The 26,481-nt window shown below is 50.2% G+C and overlaps 1 protein-coding gene across 8 annotated transcripts; it reads left to right on the top strand.

The window, feature by feature from the left end:
• Positions 1–206: 206 nt before the first annotated feature.
• On the top strand, positions 207–26,481 carry Theg (theg spermatid protein). Of its 8 annotated transcripts, XM_052747321.1 has the most exons (12): positions 219–287; positions 1,231–1,357; positions 11,003–11,317; positions 11,812–11,940; positions 13,763–15,757; positions 16,719–16,838; positions 17,086–17,157; positions 17,640–17,701; positions 18,348–18,417; positions 19,371–19,488; positions 22,644–22,803; positions 26,095–26,481. In XM_052747321.1, exons 5-12 carry the CDS (start codon positions 15,456–15,458, stop codon positions 26,331–26,333), a joined length of 1,143 nt encoding a protein of 380 aa, XP_052603281.1. In that variant the 5' UTR covers positions 219–287; positions 1,231–1,357; positions 11,003–11,317; positions 11,812–11,940; positions 13,763–15,455; the 3' UTR covers positions 26,334–26,481. The 8 variants fall into 8 exon arrangements, with proteins under 8 accessions (XP_052603284.1, XP_052603281.1, XP_052603278.1 ...); XM_052747318.1 differs by having other exon boundaries at positions 11,812–15,757; XM_052747319.1 differs by having other exon boundaries at positions 11,003–11,113; positions 11,812–15,757.

Raw genomic sequence — 26,481 nt, forward strand, 5'->3', positions numbered from 1 at the left:
CGCTGAGTGGAGCGGTCCCGAGAGAACCCCCATCCACAAGACCTCTCCGCGACTCACGCAGCGGGAAACGTGGTGTCCGCTTTGAAACGGAGAACCGGAGAAGTGCCGAGGACCAAAACAAACGGGAAAGAAGAGCCAGGAAGTAGTTCAGAGAAGCAAGAAGACCCGATGAGGAGAGAGACGGGGCGGGGGTGGGAGCGGGGGTGGGGAGACAGGACAGGGAATCCAGGGAGTCAAGGGCAGCCTGGAGCCGAGCTACGCTGGAAGAAGCCGTGCCCTACATACCGGTTAGGAGGACGGTGTGGGGAGGGGGCTCAGGGGAGGATGGAGGAGGAAATACAGTGGCGGGACAGAGGGGAGCAACCTGCGTTACGGGGATAGCTCCCACACGGGGAACGACGGGTAGTTTGAAGTTAGGGTGATGTGCATCTGGGGAGGCCTTTGGGATCTTTGGTATTGGCTGATCTGTGTCTGTCAAAGCCAAAGTCATATGCTCCCTCCCTATGCGCTGCTGTCCTGGGTGGCTTCCCCTACGGTTGAGCTGCGTGGCCATCTCAGGGTTGGGCTGGCCTGACTGTGAACATATTTGGGCTGATGTGTGGCGCTTTCTCTCCCACACCCGTCTTTGCACGGACAGGGTGGGACTCTTTCTGTCTCCACCCTCGCTGTGTCCCTGGAGTCAGGCCAGGCTCTTCCTGAGTGTGCGCCTGCCTGTACACAGCTGAGGTCCCTCGAGGTGTGCCCCCTGCAGTCAAAGCCGGGGAGCTCTTCCATAGAAGAGTTTGGGTCTTAGTGTCTGTCCTACAGTGGGTCCTTCATTAACACCTGCTGGGGAGGCCACTCGGACTCTGGTTCACTGGACCAGCAGGGATGGGCCCCAGGTTTCTTAAAAACCGTGGGGCTGCAACTCCATACAGGACTGAATGGGGAGGGTGTGGAAAACTGGACAACAGTTAGAGGTTTTGGAGTATAAAACAGCCAAAAAGAAACTCAAAATCAAAAACATAACAAGACTGGGCCTGGAGGAATGACTCAGCGGTTAAGATCACTGATTGCTCTTCCAGAGGACCCAGGTTCAATTCCCAGCACCCACATGGCAGCTCACAACTGTCTGTAACTCCAATTCCCGGGGATCTGACACCTTCACACCAATGCACATAACACAAAGTTAAATTATTAAAAAAAAACATAACAAGACTGAGATGTCTCTGGCCTCACTTTCCTGTGCAGCACCACACAGCTTCACTGCAGCTCTGGACATGCAGCACGCTGGTGCCCTTATGACGACGAGCAGTGACCAGTGTCACCAAAATCCCTCAATGGTCGGCCTACTGTGTATGACTGTGGTGTTCAAATGGTACGAAAACGCTTTCTACTCTCATAGAAACATAATGGTTTAATTATGGAAAACAAAGACTCAGTATTGTCATCCCACCCTGTGTATCAAATGAATGTGTCTATGGATCGTTTTCTGCTAGAATGCTTGATTTTAAAAATGGTTGTTTGAGTTGCTGACTTGAGTTTTATTTAAAAAAAAAAAAAACTTGTTAAAAGCCAGGTATGGCGGCATGTGCTGTGGTGTTGGGGAGCAGAGTCAGGCCAGTCTCAGGAGCTCCTTGGCAAGCCAGCCGGTCTAGCTGGAGGACCGAGCTTCTGGTTCAGTAAGAGATTCTGTCTCAAAGCAGCAGCAGCAGCCAGTAACAAGCCAGAGGTGGGGGCAGATAAAGATACATCCATCCATCCTCCTGCAGGCTCCACAGTGCACACAAGCATGCGCACCTGCACACACACACATAAAAACAATGGCCCTGCGCACCCTTCTGCCATTCTGCGCTGTGCACGTATATGAAGTAGCACTCTCAGCGTTGGCGATGGTCAGATTGGAACACCGATCGACTGAAAAACATTGAAGCTGTTTTACGTTCCAGGATCAAACATTTTAACCAGTTAATGTTAATGTCAAAACAGATGAGCACATCATCTCATTAGTGCTCAAAGTTGCTTTCATTGTTTGTGAGCAGTAAAATTACATCGTACACCAAAAATTGTGAACAATTTTTTTTTTACGATTCATGGTCACTAAATGTTTTATTTTTTAAATTAATTATTTATTTTATGTGCATTGGTGTTTTGCCTGCCTGCATGTCTGTGTGAGGGGGTTGGATCTCCTGTAACTGGAGTTGCAAGCTGCCAGGTGGGTGCTGGGAATCGAACCTGGATCCTCTGGAAGGGCAGCCAGTGCTCTTTTTTTTTTTTTTTTTTTTTTTTGTTTTTTGAGACAGGGTTTCTCTGTGTAGCTTTGCGCCTTTCCTGGAACTCACTTGGTAGCCCAGGCTGGCCTCGAACTCACAGAGATCCGCCTGGCTCTGCCTCCCGAGTGCTGGGATTAAAGGCGTGCGCCACCACCGCCCGGCTAAGCCAGTGCTCTTAACAGCTGAGCCATCTCTTCAGCCTCCAAAATGTTTGATTTTTATACCTTTTTTGGGAGACAATCTGACTTTTTTAATTTTAAAATTTGTCTCTAAAGATTTGTTTTTGTATATGTGCTTAGGTTTTTTTTTTTTTTTAATGTGCATCGCATGTGCCCAGTGCCTGTGGAAGGCAGAAAGCTGTCAGATCCCCTGGAGCTGGAGTCACAGGCAGTTTTGAGCCACCTGATGTGAGGACTGGGAACTGAACCATGTCCTCTAGAAGAGCAGGGAGTGCTGTTAACACTGGGCTGTCTCACTGGTATCTTATCTGTGTTTTTATGTGTATATGAGTGTATGCCACAGGTGTGCAGGTCCCTGCTGTGGTGGTCTGAGTGAGAATGGCCCCCGTGGGCTCATATATTTGAATGCTTGGTCCCTAGTTGGTGGAACTGTTTTGGGAAGGATTAGTAGGTGTGGTCTTGCTGGAAGTACATCACTGGGGTGGGCTTTGAGGTTTCAAAAGCCCACGGGAGACTCAGTCTCTCATTCTCTGTCTCCAATTTGTGGGTCAGATGTAAGTTCTCAGTTACTGTCCAGCACCATGTCTGCCTGCCTGCTGCCGGGATCCCTGCCATGATGATCATGGACTCACCCTCTGAAACTGTAAGCAAGCCCCTAACTAAATGTTTTCTTTTATAAATTGCCTTAGTCATGGTGTTTCTTCACAGCCACACAACACTACGACAGAAGTTGGATTAGGGAAGTGGCCGAACGCTTTAAGTGGGGCTTAATGGGCCATGCCAGTAGAAGCATGGAAGGCAGGGTGCTGGGAGAAATGTAGACAATGATGGTCCCACTCAAGAGGTTTCAGAGGGAAATATGTTAGAAACTGGACTAGATCATTCTTGTGATATTTTAGCAAAGAAGGTGGCTGATTTCTGCCCTTGTCCTAAAAATCTTCCTGAAGCTAAATGGAAGAGTTTTGGATCAGTGTTGTTGGCAGAGGAGATTTCAAGACTGCAGCAGGCTTTCTTTGGAGCCCCCAGCCAGCTCCCAAATCATGACATGGATGGAGACATAATATTAATTTTGAATGCTCAGCCTTAGCTTATGCATGTCCCACAGGCTCTTATAACTTAAATTAACCTGTTTCTCTTCATCTACATTTTACCTCAGGGCTTTTTACCTTTCTTTCATTCTGTATGTCCTACTTACCTACTCTGTGTCTGTCTGTCTGGTGGATGCTTGACTGTTTGGCTCTGGGCATTTCCTTCTCTTTCTCCCTTGTTCTCTCTCAATTCCCTCTTCTTGAGCCTAGATTCCTCCTACTTATTCTCTCTGCCCGCCAGCCCCACCTATCCCTCTACTGCCTACCTATTGGCTGTTCAGCTTTTTATTAGACCAATCAGGTGCCTTAGGCAGGCAAAGCAACACATCTTTACATTGTTAAACAAATGCAGCATAAACAAATGTAACACATCTTTACGTAGTTAAAAGGAATATTCTACAACATAAACAAATGTACCACATCTTTGCCTAGTTAAGCAAATATTCCACAACACAAGACAGCCTAGTATTGACTGTGACATGTGGTTTTTAGTAGTCACTCTTATGCAGATCTACAATGAAAAAGAGCAAGTGAGGCAAAATAAATGCAAAATGTACAGTCTGAGGAGAAAAAGAGCACCAGGTAATGGACTGTTGGAACCAAGCCATGCGCTCAAAGAAATGAGAAGTTTAAAGAAAATCCTGGGGGCTGGAGAGATGGCTCAGAGGTTACGAGCACTGACTGCTCTTCCAGAGGTCCTGAGTTCAATTCCCAGCAACCACATGGTGGCTCACAACCATCTGTAATGAGGTTTGGTGCCCTCTTCTGGCCTGCAGTCACATATGCTGTATACATAATAAATAAATAAATCTTAAAAAGAAAAAGAAAGAAAATCCTGGTGCTAAATGGAATAAAGGGAGAGGTACCCTCAGGGAAAGACTACACCCAGCTAACCCTGCAACCTGTAAAAGGAAAAGGCCCAAGGAATGATTTGTTTTAAAAGAGTGTTAATAAGTTGAAGTTCATGCAAATTAATTTAAGGAGGGGCCAGGATCCATCCCAAGCAGGCAGGAGAACTTGGCAGCTTCAGCCCTGTGGTTCTGTGAAGAATAAACCTTATCAATAAAAACCAGCAGTCAGATATTGGGATAAAAGCTGAAAGATCAGAGAAGCAGGAGAGCGGCCACAGTCTCTTCCTTCCTCTTCCTCCAGTCCAAAGGGACTGAGATCCTGTCTCTGCCCTGCCTTATCACTTCCTGTTTCTCTGTACAGACCTCTAGACCTCTATGGCTAACTAGTGGCTAGCTCTGCCTTCTGATTCCAAGCAAGCTTTATTTGTCAGAACACAAAATATCACACATTTCCCCCTTTTTGTCTAAATAAAAAACAAAGGTTTTAACTAGCATAGAAAAACTATATACAATAAGTACAATAACTATATACAAATATATACAGGCAAGAATTACTTTAACAATGTCAAATTACAAAACAATTTAACAAATTCAGAGAAAATACTCCATTATCTATCCTACCTTGGTGAGTCCAAAGTGTTGTACCTAATCCACTTTCTTTTTTATTATTTATTTATTTATTTATTTATTTATTTATTTATTTATTATGTATACAGTGTTCTGCCTGCATGTATCCCTTCAGGCCAGAAGAGGGCACCAGATCTCATTACAGATGGCTGTGAGCCACCATGTGGTTGCTGGGAATTGAACTCGGGACCTCTGGAAGAGAAGTCAGTGCTCTTAACCCCTGAGCCATCGCTCCAGCCCCTAATCCACTTTCTATCCTAACTTGTATTACCAACCCAAAACTATCTTTTGATGTCTCTCAATCTTATACACTTACACCTCTTTTGTGAGTTTCTTTTCTGAATTTGATAACAAGGAAAACTATAACTATAACTATCTAGTCTTCAACTCCATCAGAGACTTGAGAAGGATAAACTACTACCCGAGTAAACAGGAAGTGTAGAGCAAACAACTTCCAAAAATAAGAAATGACAGTAACAGCAGGCTGCCTGCATGTCACCCAAGGTTCCTCTGCAATGTTGGGGCATCCATCTTTGGCCTGCAGGTCTAGAATATCTGACAGACTTATCTGTGAAGTAGGATTTTTGAAGGACTGTCCTGCCTTGTCTTTGCAAAGTTCGGCAGTCCTTTGTTTTCTGCTCTGCTTGTCCAATTTAGACAGCATACTGTCAGCAGTCAAGGCAAGGGCACTTTCTTGCCCAGTGGCTAACTTTTGCCACAAAGAAAGTAAACTCCATATGGAGTTTCTTCGATACCCATTATCTCTGAAGTAGATTGGTGCTGCCAGGCACAGACATGTCTCATTCTCATAAAAAAAAAAGAACCTTATGTTATTAAACATCTTAAATGCCATATTCTGTAGGTCTCTGAAGCATTTGAAGACTACCTGTCTATCTAAAATACATCTCTGTTTGACCTTGAAAACATACCTAACATGACTGCAAGTTTGATTATAATAGGTGACTAACTACTAACCTTCATTTCTTTATTATCCTAAATAGTTTGTAATAATAACTTTCAAAGGACTAGAAATTTACATTACATTGTTAAATGAGCTATATAGGTACAATACCTTGAACAAGAGTAGAAACATATGTACAGTATGTTCTAACCAAAATAACTTTAAATTTGTATCAATATACAAAAATATCTTAAACAAGTGTAGAAACAGATACAGTATAACAAAAATAACCTCAAATTTGTATCAATATACAAAAAATCCATATCAATGCAAAATATTTAAGACTAGTAGTTGCTTTTTTGGTTTAAAAGTAGATTTAATAATCTACCCTTTTAGCCGGGCGGTGGTGGCGCACGCCTTTAATCCCAGCACTCGGGAGGCAGAGCCAGGCGGATCTCTGTGAGTTCGAGGCCAGCCTGGTCTCCAAAGCGAGTACCAGGAAAGGCGCAAAGCTACACAGAGAAACCCTGTCTCGAAAAACCAAAAAAAAAAAAAAAAATAAAAATAAAAATAAAAAAAAATAATCTACCCTTTTATCCTATGTCTATATCCCCCCTTTTTCTTTTTAGAATGAGATCCCTGAATCTAATCTCCTTTGTTCAGATTTTTTCCTGACCATTACCAATAACAACTTGTAACTAATCCCCCTAAACAATAACCATAACCCATTGAATGACCAAAAACTGCCCACCTTCCCTCTTGGGAATGTGGGCATTGTGTTCTTAAAATTACTGCCTTCTGTCTGGGGATCATGGCATCTTTAGGGGACCCTGAAAAAAATTGGGATAATTGTCAAGTCCTGGGAGAGCCAGCTATATCATTTGTTATCTAGTTTCTGTGAAATGGGAAAGTGCAGGGCTTATCTCAAATCCTGGCTAGAGTAGTCTGTGAGGCTGGACCATCTCAGCTAGCCACCTTGAAATTGTCCTGAACAGTTTGTAGTTCAATGCTGATCTTTAGGCAGTGTCTGTCAGGTTTGTGGCATTACCATAGTCCCAGTGGAATTGTCATTGTGGGGCTCCTTTTGGAAACTTCAAAGGTCACCGTTAGGTGTAATCATGGTTCATTGCAGAAAACTTAAACTTTTTAAATGTCATATGCAGCAGATCTAGAAGAGCTTAAAGGACCATAATTTGTTATGCATAACCAGAGTACATAAACTTAATTTCTAGTTACCTGATAGAGACTCAAACCTGAAACCATGTACAAGAAGTTAGTTAAAGCCATTTTCTAGAATTAGTTCTCTACATGTCCATTAACATCATGACACAAAGTTGAAAAATATATATATATATTAATTTTTATAAATTTTGAGATATTTATACCTTAAGAAAAAATTTAAAGAGTCAAAATAGAACCAAAGAATTATGAGATTAGTGGCAATAGACTAGTCCCTTAGTGTTGGTTTTTCTTCTGTCCTATGTCAGGTGGCTCTTCTGACATGAGACAGAGATTTTGCGTTTTCCTTTAACAAGCATGCTTGGGTTTAGAGAAGGAGAGAGCCACGCTCCAACTCCAAAGCCAGCTTTAATTTTTTTTATTTTGTTTTTTTTTTTTTTTTTGAGACAGGGTTTCTCTGTGTAGTTCTGGCTGTCCTGGATCTCGCTCTGTAGACCAGGCTGGCCTTGAACTTACAGAGATCCAGCTGGCTCTGCCTCTCAAGTGCTGGGATTAAAGGTGTGCGCCACCACCACCCGACTCAGCTTTACTTTTTAATTGAACTGGGAATACAAAAAGACCATTTGCATTATGTGTCTGTAGAGAACAGCAGAAGCAAACATTTGGGAAGATTTATGAAACTTTATCCTGTTGGAAATGTGCTATACCAATAGGCCAATTTACTCTTTTTCTTGGTACATTTTCTCTGGATGATTCATTCTTTTTCTTCAGATGCCTCATTTGTTCAGTGGTCTTCAGATTCCTTAGCTGGATGTCTTCATTCTTCTGGAAAGACAAAACCCTGCCCCAACGCTAACTTTGGGGAGTTTCCCTTTTGGCAAGTTATGTCTGAGCAAATGAAAAGCATTTATGTTCTTTTTTTTTTTTTTTTTTTTTTTTTTTTTTTTTTTTTGGTTTTTCGAGACAGGGTTTCTCTGTGTAGCTTTGCGCCTTTCCTGGAACTCGCTTTGGAGACCAGGCTGGCCTCGAACTCACAAAGATCCGCCTGCCTCTGCCTCCCGAGTGCTGGGATTAAAGGCGTGCGCCACCACCGCCCGGCGCATTTATGTTCTTATAAGTTAGTTTTCTAATCCATTCATCTATGCGTGCTGATCTTGCCTTTAAAGGCCTAATTACCATTTTGCATTCTGAATTAGCATTTTCAAAAGTCAAAGATTCAATTATTATTTGTCTATCTTCTGAATTTGGTATCATTTTATTTACAGCTGAAGTCAATCTTTGTAAAAAATCAGTGAAGGTTTCCTTTGGACCCTGTATAACTTCAGTAAATGACTCAGTTCTCTTTCTGACTTCTTCAATTCTGTCCCAAGCATTCAAAGCTGCTGCTTGGCATAGAGCCAGGTCATCATATAGAGACTATCTTTGTACATCAGCATAATCTCCCTCTCCAAGAAGTTGGTCTTGGGAAATTTCAGGACCTGTAGTCCTACTTCATTGTTCAATGGTCCTAGCCTCATCTTTCCACCAAGTCCTCTACTGTAATTGAGGACCAGGCCCCAGTACTGCTGCAACCAAGTCTCTCCAGTCTTGTGGGACAATTCTGTTACTAGTTGACCATGAAGTTAACATCTGTTTCACAAAAGATGAATGCATACCATATGAGACTATCACTTCCTTAAATCTCCCCAAATCTACCATTTCCACAGGAGTCCAGCCAGCTCTTACACAGCCTTGGAGATACCTGTCATTTGACAGTTCCTGTAAGGTGGCTAGATAAATTAAGGTTGGTTATTTGATAACCTTGTTACATCATCATGCCTAATGATCAGCAGCTTAGCCCTCACCAGAATACTCTTTCTTACAGGCTTCTACTCAAAAGACCTAATCATTGAAGCCACAAACATGTGCTGTACCAATGCCTGAGCCCTTTTAATCACGTTAGTTGCCACCTCTCTAACAGGACTGTTCCTCTCTAATTTTATAGTATAATGATGAGGTTGGATCTCCTTTAAATTCCTCTGTGTCTGAATATCTCTATTATCCATTTTAATAAGTTTTTCTAAGGCTTGTAAGTTATCAGTCAAAATTGCATTATTTTCCTTAGTAATTATTTGTAAGGCTTGCATGTTATCAGTAGTAACCCTTTTCTAAGTCCTGTATCTTATGAATAGCAAGTTTTTCTAAGGTTTGTATCTTATCAAATTTCTCATATTTGGCACTGATATCAACCAACTTTTTTAGAGATAAAACAAGAATTACCAAACTGATAATGATAATAATTGACATTATGTAAACCCCATTGAAGTTAATTATCCCCTCATTTAATTGTTCTATTTTCTTTTTTTAAAATTTTTTAATTTACTTTTATTTTATGTACATTGGTGTTTTGCCTGAAGGTCAGATCTTTGAGTTACAGACAGTTGTTAGCTGCCTTGTGGGTGCTGGGATTTGAACCCGGGTCCTTTGGGAGTGCAGTCAGTGCCCTTAACCACTGAGCCATCTCTCCAGCCCTAATTGTTCTATTTTCAAACCATCCATTGTGTAATCATGCAGAGACCTAACTCCTAATTTTAATAGTGTTTCCCATTTTTTAACGTGAGAAAAGACTTTTTTTTAAAAACTAATTCTCCCTTTTAAGAATTCCCAACTGTCTCACCAAATCTGCTGCTGCTGCTGCTGCTGCTGCTGCTGCTGCTGCTGCTGCTGCAGTGTGATGTTGACTGCTGCTGCAGTGTGAGGCTGACTGCTGCTGCAGTGTGAGGCTGACTGCTGCTGCAGTGTGAGGCTGGCTGCTGCTGCAGTGTGAGGCTGACTGCTGCTGCAGTGTGAGGCTGGCTGCTGCTGCAGTGTGAGGCTGACTGCTGCTGCAGTGTGAGGCTGACTGCTGCTGCAGTGTGAGGCTGACTGCTGCTGCAGTGTGAGGCTGACTGCTGCTGCTGCTGCTGCTGCAGTGTGAGGCTGACTGCTGCTGCAGTGTGAGGCTGACTGCTGCTGCAGTGTGATGTTGACTGCTGCTGCAGTGTGATGTTGACTGCTGCTGCAGTGTGAGGCTGACTGCTGCTGCAGTGTGATGTTGACTGCTGCTGCAGTGTGATGTTGACTGCTGCTGCAGTGTGATGTTGACTGCTGCTGCAGTGTGAGGCTGACTGCTGCTGCAGTGTGAGGCTGACTGCTGCTGCAGTGTGAGGCTGACTGCTGCTGCAGTGTGAGGCTGACTGCTGCTGCAGTGTGAGGCTGACTGCTGCTGCAGTGTGAGGCTGACTGCTGCTGTGCAGCACGTTTGCGCAGAGAACACAGGGGTGCACAGCCTGGCTGAGGACAGCTGCCACTGATGGCATGTCAGCAGCCTGAGGAGGGGGTGCAGGGAAAGCCCACAACCCACCGGGGAAAAGGAGTCAAAGAGCCTGCTGTCTGCACGGGGTTGGGGGGGAAGGGGGGCACGATGTGCAAAAGCAGCATGTGTGACCTGACCGGCAGGGAGTGAAAGCACAGAGCTGCCTGAAGGCAGGTGGTGGTGGTGGTGGTGAGAGGCTTACTCCTGCGGTGTTTAGAGCCCAGGGGCCTGTGGTGTTTGGTGCTTGTGGAGATTGCTGTGGAGAGCCTGCAACAGGACAATTCCGGACTTGCTCAGAAGGTTTGGGGAAGAAAGGGAAAACCTAGCCGGCAGTGCTGTGACTCCAGGGGGTGCCAGCGCCTGCAAAGCCACGGGCAAGCGGCTATCTGGTGAATTCATGCCCCAAAAGTTAGATACCAGATGAAGCATAAATCTAATTGATCTTATCAATAAAAACCAGGAGTCAGATACTGGAGTAAAACCTGAAAGATCAGAGAAGCAGGAGAGCGGCCACAGTCTCTTCCTTCCTCTTCCAGTCCAAAAGGGACTGTCTCTGCCCTGCCTTATCGCTTCCTGTTCCTCTCTGTACAGACCTCCAGACCTCTACGGCTAACTCTGCCCTCTGACTCCAAGCAAGCTTTGTCAGAACACAAACAAAATACCACACAATAGTTCTGGCTTTGTCAAGAAAATGTACAAGAGGTAAAGGACTGTGGAATCTTCCTCTGCAGTTAAAGAAAGCTGCCGAGGCCAGGCATGTGTCAGGGGTGTCCCTGCATGGAGGCCTGGAAAGGCCATTGCATGAAGCTGTGAAGGTCAAACCTGGATTGTCTTAGAGACCCCAAGATTTTGAAGACCCCAGTGATAGGAATTCTAGCCACGCCCCCATGATCCGCACATGCCCTGGTGAGACACTTAGTCAATTCTGCCTAGTAATTTCTGGGTCATACGTCCTACATAATCCATGCGCTGTGTGGTCACATAAATAGTGCATGGCGTGACCACGTAATCTATGCGCATGAGTGGAGTAGCCACGTGGGCCCATGTGCGCATGCACAGAGTAGTCCTTAAAAGGTGGATCGCACGTAGCCTCCCCCTCCTCTTCATGTGTCTTTCCAGGAGGCCTGATCACACCCTGTCCTTTTCTCCTTTTCTTTTTTTTTTTTTTTTTTTTTTTTTTTTTGGTTTTTCGAGACAGGGTTTCTCTGTGTAGCTTTGCGCCTTTCCTGGAACTCGCTTTGGAGACCAGGCTGGCCTCGAACTCACAGAGATCCACCTGGCTCTGCCTCCCGAGTGCTGGGATTAAAGGCGTGTGCCACCACCACCCGGCTCTTTTCTCCTTTTCTTAATAAAACTCTTGTTACTAGATTTTTGTTGTGTTCTGTGACTTTTCCTCGCAGGGTAAGAATACCGATAAAACTAATAGCCAGAGCTGTGGGATACTGACCAAGGGAACTGCTAACACATGTGGAACCAGTCCAAGAGAGAGAAATGTATTTCAGTCAACAAAGCTGGAAGGGTGGAGCCAAGTAAGCCCTTTGACATAGACTTAGAGATACTGGATTTGGACTTTGCCCTGCTGAGGTTTGGTCCAGCATTTCCTCACTGTGTCCCCTTTCCTTTTGGAGTGGTAATGTCTATCTTGTGCCATGGCATATTGGATTTTATCAAGTGTCAGTTAAGGAGAATGCCATGAGTCTCAGAAGAGACTTTAGACTTTTAAACAGTGTTGAGATTGTGAAAGACTATGGTAGCTTTTGAAGCTGGACTGAATGTATTTGCTTTGTGATGTAGCTACAAGCCTGTGGGGGCCAGAGAGTGGAATGTGGGGGTTTAGATGAGAATATCTGTCATATATTTGAATGCTTGGTCCCTAGTTGGCGGAACTGTTTTGGGGTGACTAGGATGTAGATGGGGTTTTCCTAAGCTGGCAGCCACTTCCCAAATAACTGACTCAGAGACTTAATATAAATTACAAATGCTTGGCCAATAGCTCAGGCTTGTTACTAACTAGCTCTTACAACTTAACCCATTTCTATTAATCTACGTGCTGCCCCAAGGCTCGTGGCTTTTACCTCTATCCCATTTTGTGTGTCCAACTTGTTCTGCATCTGGCTGGTGACTCCTCGGACTCCACCCTTCTTCCTCCCAGCATTCTCTCTGTCTCGGGCTGTCTCACCCAACCCCTGTGCAGCTACTGGCCAATCAGCTTTTTATTAACAATGAGAGCAATACATATTTACAATGTACAGAAGGATTATTCCACATTGCTAGAATGTGTGGCCTTGTTGGGGGAGGTGTCTCATTGTGGGTGGGCTTTGAGGTTTCAAAAGCCCATGCCAGGCCCAGTCTCTTTTGTTCTATGCATCTCATTTATGGAAAAGATGTAATCTCTCAGCTACTGCTCCAGCACCATGCCTGCATCCCTGCTGCCATGTTTCCCACCATAGTGGCCACGGGCTCACCCTTGGACACTATAACCAAGCCTCCAGTTAATTTTTTTCTTTTATAAGTTGCCTTGGTCATAGTTGTAAGGATTCTGTGTATGCACAGCTCGGGGGGCTTGTCTGGCGCCTTATTATGTCATTAGCGGGCAACTGCGTCCCAGCCTAAAAGCTGAATGTGCACTCCCACACTCTCTGTCTCTCTGTCTCTCTCTCTCTTTGTCTCTCTGTCTCTCTCTCTGTCTCTCTGTCTCTCTCTCTCTCTCTTTCTGTCCCTCTCTCTCCTTCTCCTAATAAACCTCTAAAAGGTACCACTGGGTTCTGTCGTGACTGTAACCAGCACCGCCACGGTAACCGGAGCCAGGTACCAGCGCCGTATACCCTTTCAATAGTGACTCTTCACAGCAATAGAACAGAATAATACACCTGCCAAGGCCAGAAGATGGTGTCAGATGCCCTGGAGCTGGAGTTACAGGCACTTGTGAGCTAACACATGGGTGCTGGGAACCAAACTCAGGAGGAGCAGCAAGTGCTCTTAACTGAGCCATTCCCCCCACCCACACACACACCAGTACAACTATTCTATGTAGCTATACCTGGGGTTATATGAACAATTCTCAGAGGAAAAGGGATTTTGAATACAAACAGCAGTCCTGCTTTCTCTGGCTAAGCCTGTGGTACCTCGTCATGGTTCCCGCAACACACAAACAAGGGAGTGGATGGACTTTGTTTCCTGCCTGGGACCCCCAAGATGGAGACTGTCCCTCCGTTCACCCCCAGAATGCCCAGGGCCTGCAATGGTTCCAGTCCCTCCATCTTTGATATGTATTAGCCAGGGTTCTCCAGGGCATCATAAGGGACAGAATGAACATATGTAACAAAGGGCACTTACTAAATTGTCTTGCAGGATACGGGATGGACAGTGCAGCAATGGCTGTCTGAGTTCTGCAGAGGCTGAGTGCCTTACAACTGTCTCATCCGCAAGGCTGGATGCCTTACCAGTCCCGATCTGGCACGGAAGGCCTGGAGGGGTCCTGGAGAATCACTAGTCTTCAGTCCACCTTGCAAAGCTGAAGAGGCTGGGTTCTGATGTCAGGTGGCGGTGGAGGCAACCACAGAGTAGACGCACTCACCAGCAAGAGGCAAAGGCCAGCAGGGAGTACTCCCTTCCGTATAGACCTTACCATCACTGGGCAGACTGGAAGTACTGCCGCTCTACGGTCTTGTCTCCCCGCCCCAACGCCAGCTAGTGTTTCCTGGAGATGCTTTCACAGACCGGCCAGGCTGATCTCTTACATGGCCCCAGATTCAACCAAACTGACAGTCGAGGTTAGCCAGCACATCTGTCAGAGGTTGGGGGTCACCCTGGGTCTGGCCCCTTGGTTGTGACCTTTGAACTGGCATTGCCTCCAAGGCTCCTGTCTTCGTTAGGGTGTCTCTTGCTGTGAAGAGACACCATGGCCACAGCAGCTCTTATAAAGGAAAACTTTTAATCGGGGTGGCTTGCTTACAGTTTCTGAAGTTCAGTCCATTGTCATCATGGCAGGAGCATGGCCCCATGCAGGCAGACATGGTGCGGGCTACCTCTTGATCAGAAGGCAACAGGAAGTAGACTGACACTGAGCGAAGCTTAAGCAAAAGAGACCTCAAAGCCCGCCCCCACCGTGACACACTTCCTTCAACAAGGCCACACCTCCCAATGGTGCCACTCCCTGTGAGCTTATGGGGGCCAGTTACATTCAAAGTACCACAGCTCCTTTGGGTCCTGCCCCTCCCACCCCCCGCCTCTGGCAGTGAAGGTGGAGGTAAAGGCTCTGTAGCCATGGAACGGGGGCCAAGGTCCTCTGTGCCATTAGCTCCCCACACGTCCAGGCTGGAGATGGGAGCTGTGTTGGCAGTACCCTCTGTCAGAGCCATAATTTCACTGTGAGGATGCATGGTGTCATATTGGAAGGTACTTCTTACATAACTTGGGGACAGAGTCTACTCGTGTGGCAGTACTTTGAGGTGTGAGGACCTGAGAGTCAGCTGCCAGAGGAGGAAGTAGAGACCGCCCTCTCTGAGGGTGAACAGTTTGGAAGCTCCAGAAAGCAAAGACTCATCTATTGGGTCACCTGTCATCAGATTAACAGGCTCTGTGGCCACAGAACGACTGCTTGAGCATCAGACATTAAAAACAGGCCCAACCATAGCTAAGAAGAAGAGATGAGGTCTCTTTTAAGGAAAACGAGAAAGAATCCATGTCCAGAAATCCCTGTGGATCCCACAGACCCACCCATGGGAGGGGGTACAGCTTCCTGTGAGATCTGAATCCGGGCTTGACTCTGGAGTCCAGTGCAGATGGGTCATCTCAGCACTCAGGAGGCTGGGTTTGAGGCTAGCCTGGGCCATAGAGTGAGACCCTGTCACCCCTTGTCCTCCACTCCAAAAGAAAGACATGTATGGTGGGCCCCTGAGCTGTGCACCCCAGACCTGGCTCCCAGACTGGATGGAATGGGGGCCTCAGAATCCACGGTGGGCATTCTCCTGTTGCTGTGGCAACCACAGACGCACTTGGGTGTTGAGGGAGTGAGTTTAAAGGGTTAGGAGGGATCGAGCACATGGGGGAACTTGGCGAACACCGTGCCAGTTTGCTTAACAACCCTGCCCCGGAGGTCAAGACTTCGGGTGGGTCAGAGCACGGGCAGAGCAATGGCGGTCTGGGCAATGGCAATTTGGGCCACCAGAGTGCGTCCTTTGAGAGCCCCTGGCTCCAGGGTTCCCAGGCCACCGAAGGGGTAGACGCAGAAGACCCAGAGGAAGAGATTCCCCCGGAGGAGGTGGCTGGGGAAGAGCTCCCCGAGGCCCCCAATCTGGATGACAGTCTTGGACGAGAGTTGGAGGTGGAAGTGGTTGAAATGAGGTAGGTGTTGGGGAGCTGGTGGGCAGGTGGGTGCCGGGAGGAAGCATACACTGACATTCCCGTCTATCCTGGCCATCTTCATCGTCCTTCCCCTTAGAGACCCCAGCTTCCCCAAGGCTGGGGTGCTGTTGGTAACTGTCCTGCTCTGGTCCTGACACACGGCAGCTGTTCAGTAAACACTGGCGAGTGAAGTGGTGTGTCAGGCTTTCCTGGGCCACAAACCAGCTCCCAAATCATGACACGGACTTATATTAGTTATGAGTGCTCAGTCTTAGCTTAGGCTTGTCCCACGCGCTCTTATAACTTAACTTAACCTGTTTCTCCTCATCTACATTTTGCCTCAGGGTTTTTAACCTTTCTTTCACTCTGTCTGTCCTACTTTTCCTGCTTCTTCTGTGTCTGTCTGTCTGGCAGCTGCCTGGCTGGCCGGCCCCAGGTGGCTCGCTCTCTTTCTCCCTCATTCTCCCTCTCTTGTTCCCTCCCTTCCTCTCTCCTCTCTCCTCTCAAGCCTAGATTCCTCCTCCTAGTTAGTCTCTCTGCCCGCCGGCCCCGCCTATCCCTCTCCCGCATTACTGTTGGCTGTTCAGCTTTTTGTTAGACCGATCAGGTGCCTTAGGCAGGCAATGCAACCCATCTTTACATGGTTAGACAAGCGCAGCATAAACAAATGTAGCACATCTTTACATACTTAAAGTAATATTCCACAACAAGTGAGCACCGCGTTCTTTCTCCCAACAGCCCCAGGAGGTGGGAGCTGGCTTCTTCCAGTTCCATGGGCTCTGGGCTCAGTGTATGAACAGTGGGGAGCCTGGGTGATGCCAGACTCCTTCACAGAGAGTGGCGAGGCGCCAGGGGCCCAGAGCTGACCAAAGACTTCTGATGAGGGGAGGGCAGACTGCTCTGTAGGTCCCCAGACACATCGAGGTGGACCAGCAGACCCTGACACCACCCTGTCTCGTAGCCAGCTGTCCATCACCGAGCGGACTCCCAGCGTCTCCGTAGCCAAGAGCAAGAAAAAGAAGGGCCGGAGGCTGCTGGAGCTGGCAAAGCCCAAGACCAACTGGCAATGCCTGAGAGACAGGTGAGGGCCGGGGCCCATGAGGCGGTGAGGCACTGGAGCCCCCGGCCGGCTGCGCTCTTCTGACCCCGTCTCCAACCCATCTCCTCCCCCCTGCGTCATCTTGGGCGGGGCACCTAGAGAACGGGTTGTCGGGGAAGCGTCAGGCAGAGGTTGGGCCCTTGGGTGGTAACCAGTGGAGAGTGAGGAATCTGGGAGCCAGTGGGGACCCAGAGGCAAAGGCAGGGCCTGGGACCCTGTCTCGTCGCAGGAAGGGGTGCTGTTGTAAGGGCTATGCCTGGATGTCCCCACGCAAGAACAACTTGCAGTTCTGCCTGTATTGGTGAGTTGGGGTGTCCCCTCCTTCTGTCACCTGTGCATGTCAGGGACATGCCAGGCCAAGGGGTACACCTGAGCTGCCTTCTCTCCAGGGACCAGGTTCTGGGGGTGGAGGGCTCTTGGATGGGGGCTCCCTCATGCTAGGACTGCCCAGCCTCCTGCTGGGCACTGGGCCTGCTGGGCACTGGGCCTGCTGGGCAGTGTCTGCACACCCGAGGGCCTAGCTCTCCAAGTGCACTTGGCCTCCCCCTCTCCCCCGCCCCATCTTGGAACAGGGGCCTTGCTCGAGATAATCCGTTTCCCCCGGTGCTGGCGGCCCTAGTCCAGCCCAGTCTTCCTTTCCTCCGTGTCCTCCCCCCATTTCCTCAGGCTGCCCTCCCTGGCTCCCCAGCTTCCTGTCCAATGCTCCAGGGCCCCAGGCTTCCCTTCCCCAGCAGGGCACAGGGCACAGGGCACTCTGCCCTGAGCTGCTCGGCTGTATTCCAGGCCTTCTGTATACTGGACCGAGCGATTTATTGAGGACACCACCTTGACCATCACGGTCCCTGGTAGGTTCCGTCTCTCCAGGGTAGCCTGGGTGTCCTCTGCCTAGTTTGGGGCCTGCGGGTTCCATTCAGTATGTGGCCACGTGCGTCACCTCCCCAGGCTTCCCCCACCTCCCTGAGTGGCTAGAATCCTGTAGACACATCACAGAGTGTTCAGGACAGAGTCTTCAAGGCAAATCTGGACAGGGCTAGTGTTTGTTCTACAGAGATCCCACCTTCCTCCCCAAGTGGGATCCACCTTCTTTGAGAGCATGGACTCCTTCAAATAAAGTCCTCTCCCAACAAGAGCTCTTATGTGGATGAGCCTAGCCAGCAGGGTCTCTCTTGGGGCCCCAGACTCAGCCATGGCCCACGAGCCCTAGAAATCCTAGGCTGGCACTAACTTCTGACAAAAACCCAGCTTCTGAGCCTCGCGTGCTCAAGCCTGGGGAGGAAGGAGCCGCAGTCTTACCGTCCTGTCGCCCGTGTTATGCCTGTTCTCCCCATGATAGGGTGGGTGGCTGTGGACACCTTCTGGCAAAGTGTCTGCCCATGTCTCTAGCCTGTGCCCCCTGCCTGGACCGGTGGAGGGCTGAGTAGAACCCTGGGGTGGAGGGTGGCTCCCGCCGGGGCCCAGTATAGCGGTGGTGACTGGACCATTTCCGTTCAGCGGTGTCCCACCGAGTGGAGGAGTTGTCGCGGCCCAAGAGGTTCTACCTGGAATATTACAACAACAACAGGTGAGCGCGAGCGGGCGGGCGGGCGGGCGGGAGCCCTGGCTCTGAGCCTCCTCCTCTTTCTTTCCGAGATGCGCTTAGCATGTCCCACTTCTGGGTCTTGAGTCTCAACAGCTCCCAGCCAATGTCCCAAGGTGGACTGACCTCGGGGGTCGTGGGGGCGGCACCCACAGGTGACCAACCTGGCCTCACGTGTCCTTGGCATTCGTGACCGGAGGTTATAGAGGCGGGACCTAGAGGACAGTCATGCTTTCTGAAGCCTGTCCTCAGAGCCCCTCAGGCAAAGCTTTGCTGTCTCTGCGCACAGAGGAAATACACCCCCACTGACGGCTGCACTGTGGGGTCCTGGGTTTCCACACCTGTGTTTACGCACAGTCCCATCGTGCCTTGGCACTGTGTTACCACCTGAGTGGGAGGAAGCTGAAGTCACGCTCACTCGTGGGTGGCAATACCCCCGGCACTGGGGTGGATTCAGAGTGAGCTGCTGCATTCCCACCTCAGGCAGCCGGTGGGAGGGTTGGTTTAGCAATCGCAGAAGCTCAGGTCAGTAGCGCCATTCTTGTGGCAGTGTTTGCTCCCGGACGGACGGACGCGGCAGAGATGGGACCTGGTTTTACCCTTTGAGCTCAGGGTAGTCACCGTCCTAGCCTTTTGGGGCAGCCACAGGACACGTTATCTCTGGGTTCTCATCCCCATCAGGCTATTTTGCCTGGCCCTTTGCCATACAGGAAGGTGGGGAAAGAAAGTACACACCCGAGGGTGGCCCACCCTCTGGGCTGGATACCTGGGAGAGATCTGTTTTGGCCCTGCTGGATCTCCCAGGAGGCATTTCCTGCCCCAGTGTCCTCAGATCACACATCCCAGGAGCATTCTGGGCATTCTGAGAAAGACCACACACAGTCCCTCACAGCTTTCCAGAGGGGTGGGATGATGGCTGAACTCCGGGTGCCTTTTAGGACAACACCCATCTGGCCTATCCCTCGGTCCACTTTGGAGTATCAACCGTCTAATCGACTGAAGCAACTGGCTATTCCGAAGGTTCGCAACAACATCTGGAGCATTAATATGTCTGAGGTAGGTGGCGCTTGCCACACACACTGGATGGGACAGTGGGGACAGCTGCGTGTGGCTGGGTGTAGGTGAGGGGACGGTGGGCAGCCTCTATGGGGTGGGTGGGTGCTCCTCCACACTCTGGCCCTTGAACCTTGTCACCCTCCCCTGCCCTCCCTGGGATTCCAGGACTTCTTGATCACTCCCCGTCAGCCCAGCATCTGGTCTCCAGCTGGGATGGGGCTCCACTGTGAAGTGACACCACCCAAAGGGATGTGACCAGTCACTCTGGGTGGTCATCTGAACCCGTTTCTTTTTTTAATTTAATTTTTTTTTATTTTATAATTTTAAAGTCCAGCTGGGGTTCCCTGGCCAGACAGTTGAGTCATGAGCCCCAGGTTCAGGGAGAGACCCTGTCTCCAAAACCAAAACCTTGCCAGGCATGATGGTGAATGCCTTTAATCCCAGCACTGCAGAGGCAGGAGGAGCGGGAGGAGCGGGAGGAGCGGGAGGAGGCGGGAGGCAGGTGGATCTCTGAGAGTTCAAGTCCAGCCTGGACTGCATAATGAATTCCAGGACAGTCAGGGCTATGTAGAGAGACCTTGTCTCAAAAACAAAAACAAACAAACAACCCCCCCCAACCAAACTAAACTAAAGTGGCACACATCTGTCATCCATGGCACTCACGGGGTGGATGTAGGAGGGTCAGGAGTTCAAGGCCACCTTTAGCTACTTAACAAGTTCAAGGCTAGCCTGGGCTGCTTGAGACCCTGTTTCAAAAACACAAAACAAGTCCTGGCAACATACCACCTCTTTCATAACACTCCCAATCACGCTTCTGATAGACCAAGGAAAGTTTAAAAGCAGAACAAAAACACACTACAAAATAACAAGAATTCCTTAACATGTGTTCTGGAAGTGTGGCCCGGACTGAATTCCCCGCGAGTCTCAGGTGACTTTTGAACTTGGATTTCATTTGGATCCAAATGAGAACTTTCCACCCACCGCCTCCTGTCCCCACACTCACACCCCCTTCCCGCACTCAGGCCACTCCTGGTGCCTTAGGGCTGTAATCCCCTAAGGCCTCCATGGTCGCCTGGACCCTCTGAAGAGTCCAGGCTCCTGGGCCTGGAGTTGAGGCCCCACTGGGAACTTTCTATCCTTCTGCAAGTTCCTCCCCTGTAACAGTTGAAGGTCTAGCCTCAGCCAAGCCCAGGCTTTGCCCAGAACAATCCCTCAGTCGTACCTAGTCCTACACAAGGCCCTCCTGCGTGTGTCTCGGCACTGTGGTTACTGGCCTGGTCTCTCGGGGACTCCTGTCACTGCCCATCGTGTGGTCCCGACACCAGCTTCCTGGAGCTGGAACTGTGTCTTCCTGTGTGCACTGGCTTTTGCAGAGCTCAGTAAGTCCTGCTAGGTTGTTGACACATGCAGGCCTCTCTCTTGGTCTGTGAGGAGCAAGGTTAAGGGACCCATGAGAGGGTCAGTGGGGAAGACTCAGGCTGGACAGTGGGTCGGACAGTGAGAGATGGCTCAGCTGTTAGGAGCCTGGCTGCTCTGAGCTTCATCCACCGCACACCCCTGCTGGTGACTCCAGTTCCAGAGGATTTGGCACCCTCTTCTGGCCCCTGAAGGCAGTGCACACATGTGATGCACAGATATACACATAAAAATTATAAAAATATTTTTAATAAAAGAACGTACCTTAGGGAGATATGTCCTTTGGCCTGACTCCCTTTCCCACCTCAGCAGGCCCTCATGGCCTCCCCCCTCCACCTCAGCAGGCCCTCATGGCCTCCCCCCTCCACCTCAGCAGCCCCTCATGGCCCCCCCCCTCCACCTCAGCAGCCCCTCATGGCCTCCCCCCCTCCACCTCAGCAGCCCCTCATGGCCTCCCCCCCTCCACCTCAGCAGCCCCTCATGGCCTCCCCCCCTCCACCTCAGCAGCCCCTCATGGCCTCCCCCCCCTCCACCTCAGCAGCCCCTCATGGCCTCCCCCCCTCCACCTCAGCAGCCCCTCATGGCCTCTCCATGCACCTCAGGAGCTCATTCTGTCCTCCTCTTCGCTGGTGACTGGTGTCCACCTCCCTCCCTCTGTTCCACACTCACAGTGCAACCATTGGCTTATGTGGAAGCATTTTAACCCACGTCCCGTCTTGATCAGGTGAATTCAGCGAAGCTACCCTCTGGCTTTGCATGCGTGCTATGTATTGATGCCAGAGCTGCGAGGTACGAACCCCTCCAAGCTGTGCACGGAGCTGCTCTCCTGCTGTAGTGCACGGACCCCTCCAAGCTGTGCACGGAGCTGCTCTCCTGCTGTAGTGCACAGACCCTCCAAGCTGTGCACGGAGCTGCTCTCCTGCTGTAGTGCACGGACCCCTCCAAGCTGTTCAGAGCTGCTCTCCTGCTGTAGTGCACGGACCCCTCCAAGCTGTGCACGGAGCTGCTCTCCTGCTGTAGTGCATGGACCCCTCCAAGCTGTTCAGAGCTGCTCTCCTGCTGTAGTGCATGGACCCCTCCAAGCTGTTCAGAGCTGCTCTCCTGCTGTAGTGCATGGACCCTTCCAAGCTGTTCAGAGCTGCTCTCCTGCTGTAGTGCATGGACCCCTCCAAGCTGTTCAGAGCTGCTCTCCTGCTGTAGTGCATGGACCCCTCCAAGCTGTTCAGAGCTGCTCTCCTGCTGTAGTGCACGGCAGATCTGCTACCACATTGTCACCAGCGTGTTGTCAAGTGATTGTCCAGTGATAACCTGTTTTCTCCCTGTTTATTATTTATTTTATTCATTTTGAGACAAGGTTCCACTCTGTAGACCCAGCTGGCCTTAGACTCACAGAGATCTCTCTGCCTCTGCCTCCCTAATGCCAGATCAAAGGCGTGTGCCACTGTGCTGGACTATTATTATAGTCTTCCTGGTATTTTGTTTTATGATTTACCTTTTCAAAGTCAGCTGAGAGCACTGTCATCTTGTGGGGTCCCCAGAGGGGCTCTTTGTGTTCTAAGGGCCACTAATCCTTGTTGAAGACATTGCAAATCTAATTTCTCCCTGGGAGTCAGGGTACTCCCGCTCCGTGGGCGGTGAGGATGCTCCCGCTCTGCGGATGGTGAGGGTGCTCCCACTCCGCTCCGCGGACAGTGAGGAGTCCTGACTGCTTCACTCTTTCCCTTCATTCCCGCTTCCAGATTTCCCAGGTGTCCAGAGCAGCCCAGATGGCAGTCCCCACCCCACGGACTCTTCACCTGGCCAAGCCCAGGCCCCCGGCCACCCTGTTGGAAGAGTGGGACCCTATGCCGAAGCCCAAGGCTCATGTGTCAGACTACAACCGCCTCCTTCAGCTGGCAAGTGAGTGGATGCCCTCCTGGATGTGGGGTGGGTGAGGAGACAGGATTGAGGCCTGTCTTTGCTAGAGTGTGTGCCTTCCTTATGCTTCATCTCCCTCGACTACAGACTGGCTGTCTGAAACCTGGAAACTATCAGAGAAAGTGGGTGCAGGACACGAAACTGAGGGCAGGCACCGGGCAGCCAGACTGTGCTGTGAGGGCTGCTTTGAAACAATTATTTGATCCCCTTCCATGTGAAAGCTGAGTAGCCATTCGCCAGTGGCAAAAGTAATGCACGCTGTTCCCCGAAAAGACAAGAGCCTAGAGAAGGAAGTGAAAATAACACCTAAGGTCACAGCTTCGTACACACTACACACACACACACACACACACACACACACACACACACACACACACAGTGCAGAGCCCGTGTGGGCAAGTTCACATGCCTCTTCCAGGCTATCCCGCCACTCTCACTGACCAGGCTGGAATCCAGTGGGTGAGCCTTTAGCACACTGGGGCCCCCGTGACTCCCACGTCCAGCACACAGCAGGCAGTAGGTTTGGGTGACCTTCGGTGGATACCTCACGTGTTGTTGGCTTCAGGACTCCCCTCCTGTGTCATCCCTGCACCCGTCCACCTCAGACAGGGACACCCCCTGCCCCCCACATAGTCTACACACTTTTAGCACACGGCGTCACTGCCTGTAAGTGACGCGTGTCTAGGTGTGTCTTCGCCATAAACTGTCCACGTGTGCGGGACCTGAGAGCCCAGAGTCACTGTGTCTGTGCTGCCCGGGCCGGTGTGGTGCCGTTTGCCCTCAGTCTTCCCCACCTCCTTCCCAGCTTTTGTCCCGGGTTTTGGTTTACGGGTATGGAGGAGCTCTTTATAAAGGATGTGACTAATCCTTTGTCAGAGGCCCTGAGGCGACTCCTTCCAATCTCCCTTGTCCTTTTAAATTTTGTCTGTGGGGTTTTCTGTTTGTTCTCTTATTCGTTCTTGCAATACCTGAGGGTGAGCATGTGTGAGCGTGTGTGTGTGCGTGTGTGAGCGTGTGTGAGCGTATGTGAGTGTGTGAGAGTGTGTGAGTGTGTGAGTGTGTGTGAGCGGGTGTGAGCGTATGTGAGCGTGTGTGAGCATATGTGAGCGTGTGGGAGTGTGTGAGTGTGTGTGAGCGTGTGTGAGCACATGTGAGCGTGTGAGCGTGTGTGAGCAAATGTGAGTGTGTGTGAGCATATGTGAGCGTGTGTGAGCATGTGTGAGCGTGTGTGAGCATGTGTGAGCGTGTGTGAGCGTGTGTGAGCATGTGTGAGCGTGTGTGAGCATATGTGAGTGTGTGAGTGTGTGAGCGTGTGTGAGTGTGTGTGAGCATATGTGAGCGTGTGTGTGAGCATTTGTGAACATATGTGAGCGTGTGTGAGCATATGTGAGCGTGTGTGAGCGTGTGTAAGCATATGTGAGCGTGTGTGAGCATATGTGAGCATGTGTGAGTGTGTGAGTGTGTGTGAGCGTGTGTGAGCACATGTGAGCGTGTGAGCGTGTGTGAGCAAATGTGAGTGTGTGTGAGCATATGTGAGCGTGTGTGAGCATGTGTGAGCGTGTGTGAGCGTGTGTGAGCGTGTGTGAGAATGTGTGAGCGTGTGTGAGCGTGTGTGAGCATGTGTGAGCGTGTGTGAGCGTGCACGTCCTCGTGTGTGCTCCTCTCCCCCAGGCCTCACTGTGTACACTGTGGGTGAGGGCAGCTTCAGGCTTGTGGTCCAACCCGTGCCCAGCCACAGAGGATGGTGATTGGCACCTCTTGGAGCCCCGTGCTTGCCAGGCACTTGCTCTGGGGTGTGCTTGGCTGCGGGTGGGAGCACGCGCCCAGTTCTGCTTCTGCCGATCGTGTCAGAGCAGAAGAGGGGGTCCCTGCTCCACTGTCATGCTGTGCTTCACAGAGTTTAAAAGCCCAGCTGTTGGGGCACTGGCTGCTCTTCCAGAGGACCTGGGTTCGATTCCTCCCAGCACCCACACGGCAGCTCAAAAACGTCAGTAACTCCAGCGCCAGGGGAACCGACACCCTCTTCTGGCCTCTGAGGGCACCAGGCACGCATGTGGTGCACAGACGTGCATACGGACAAAAACACTCATACATATTAAACAATAAAGTCATTTTTAAAGAGAGAAAAGCTTAGGTGTCACAATGGCTGAAAGGTTCCATGCTGAGTCCCCTGCCCTGGACCACCGAGTCCCAGACGCTGGCTCATTTCTAGCCCAGGACCTTTGCTAGCAGAGCTTTGATCCAGCTGGGGGCTTCCCGGGATTTGAGGAAAGGGCTTGTGTTAGCTGCTTTTCCTCTTGCTGTGACAAAATGCCAGATGAAAGCAGGTTCAGGAAGGGCGGCTTTTGGCTCACGGCTTGAGGGGGCAGCCCCCGGGACGGTGCCGCCTCACTCAGGGTGGGCTTTCCTGGCTCTGTGAAACCTTTCTAGAAAGGTTCTCATAGACACACCCAGAGGTGTGTTTCCGTGATGATTCTCCATCACAGGTTCCGTTTCTCTCCCCAGGGCCTCTGTACAGTCGGGCTGTTGGTCCCCGGGGACCGTGTCCATCTTCACCGAGGCCCAGGCAGACAGGGGCTTGATGGAGGCTGCGGCTGCTCTGTTTTGGGAGGATGGGAGTGTGAGACAGGGCGGGGGGGCGCTGACCAGGAAGAGGCCCAGAGCCACAGGCCAGGGAGAAGCACTGTAACCCTGCACCCCACCCCAAAGGTGTAGAACACACAGACTAGGCTCTTCTCTCCACCACTACCACCAGGTCCAGGTGGAGAAGGACCCATGTTCTCCCTGGTACCTGTGGCCTCCTTTCCGAGTGCCGTGACCCATGGAAACATCTCCACAATTCACCCTCTTGAAGGATGGTTTTCAATGTTTTCACAAAGTTGTCCAGTCATCACCCATCTGGTTCCAGAACATTCTGTCACCACAAAAGAAAACCTTGTCCTCATGAGCAGTCACTTGGTCCTCTGCACCCCTGAATCCACTTCCCTTTTTGGATGTTTCCTGTCACGGACTCCTATGCTACATGTCCTTTTGTGTCTGGTCCTCTCACTGTCCTTGAGCCCCACTCCCCAATCCCTCGTGCTGTGTTGTTGCCGAGCCTCGGTCCTGTTCATGGCTGTGTAATACTCCAGTGTGTGGATGCCGTGTGCTCTGATTGACACTGTGAGCGTGGCCCACCCAGATTCTGTCACTTGTTTGCTGGTGGGCAGACCCAGGTTGGAGCTTGGCCCGAAAAGTCTGAGCCTGGCCTCGTTCCTCTCTTCTGTCCTCTAGCGCCCAAGGCCATGTCAGAAAAGTGTGTTCCTGACCGCAGTCCTCAGTGGGAGGTCCTGGAAGCCGCCAAGAGAGCAGTGGCCAGTTCACGGATCATCTCTCTGGCCCAGCCCAGAATACGCAAGGACCTCAATGAGGGCTACAACCCGTACTACATCTCCCCGGCCTCTCTGGTGGCTCAGGCATCTCCTCGCATTTATGAGCTTGCCACCCCTAAATACATCACCAAGAAAGTGTGACCGCCAGGCCTGATCTCCAGCCCGCCCCCAGTAAACACCCAAGTGCATCCTTGCCTGTGTGCATGATTCACTAAGCTCCGTGGCCTGGGTCGGGGGCGGGCAGGGACGCCAAAGGCCAGAACAATAATAACGTTATTTTTGCATTCTA

Source organism: Peromyscus californicus, unplaced genomic scaffold, assembly GCF_007827085.1.
Source record: "Peromyscus californicus insignis strain IS unplaced genomic scaffold, ASM782708v3 Scaffold_1__1_contigs__length_55948999, whole genome shotgun sequence".
NCBI classification, from domain to species: Eukaryota; Metazoa; Chordata; class Mammalia; order Rodentia; family Cricetidae; genus Peromyscus; species Peromyscus californicus.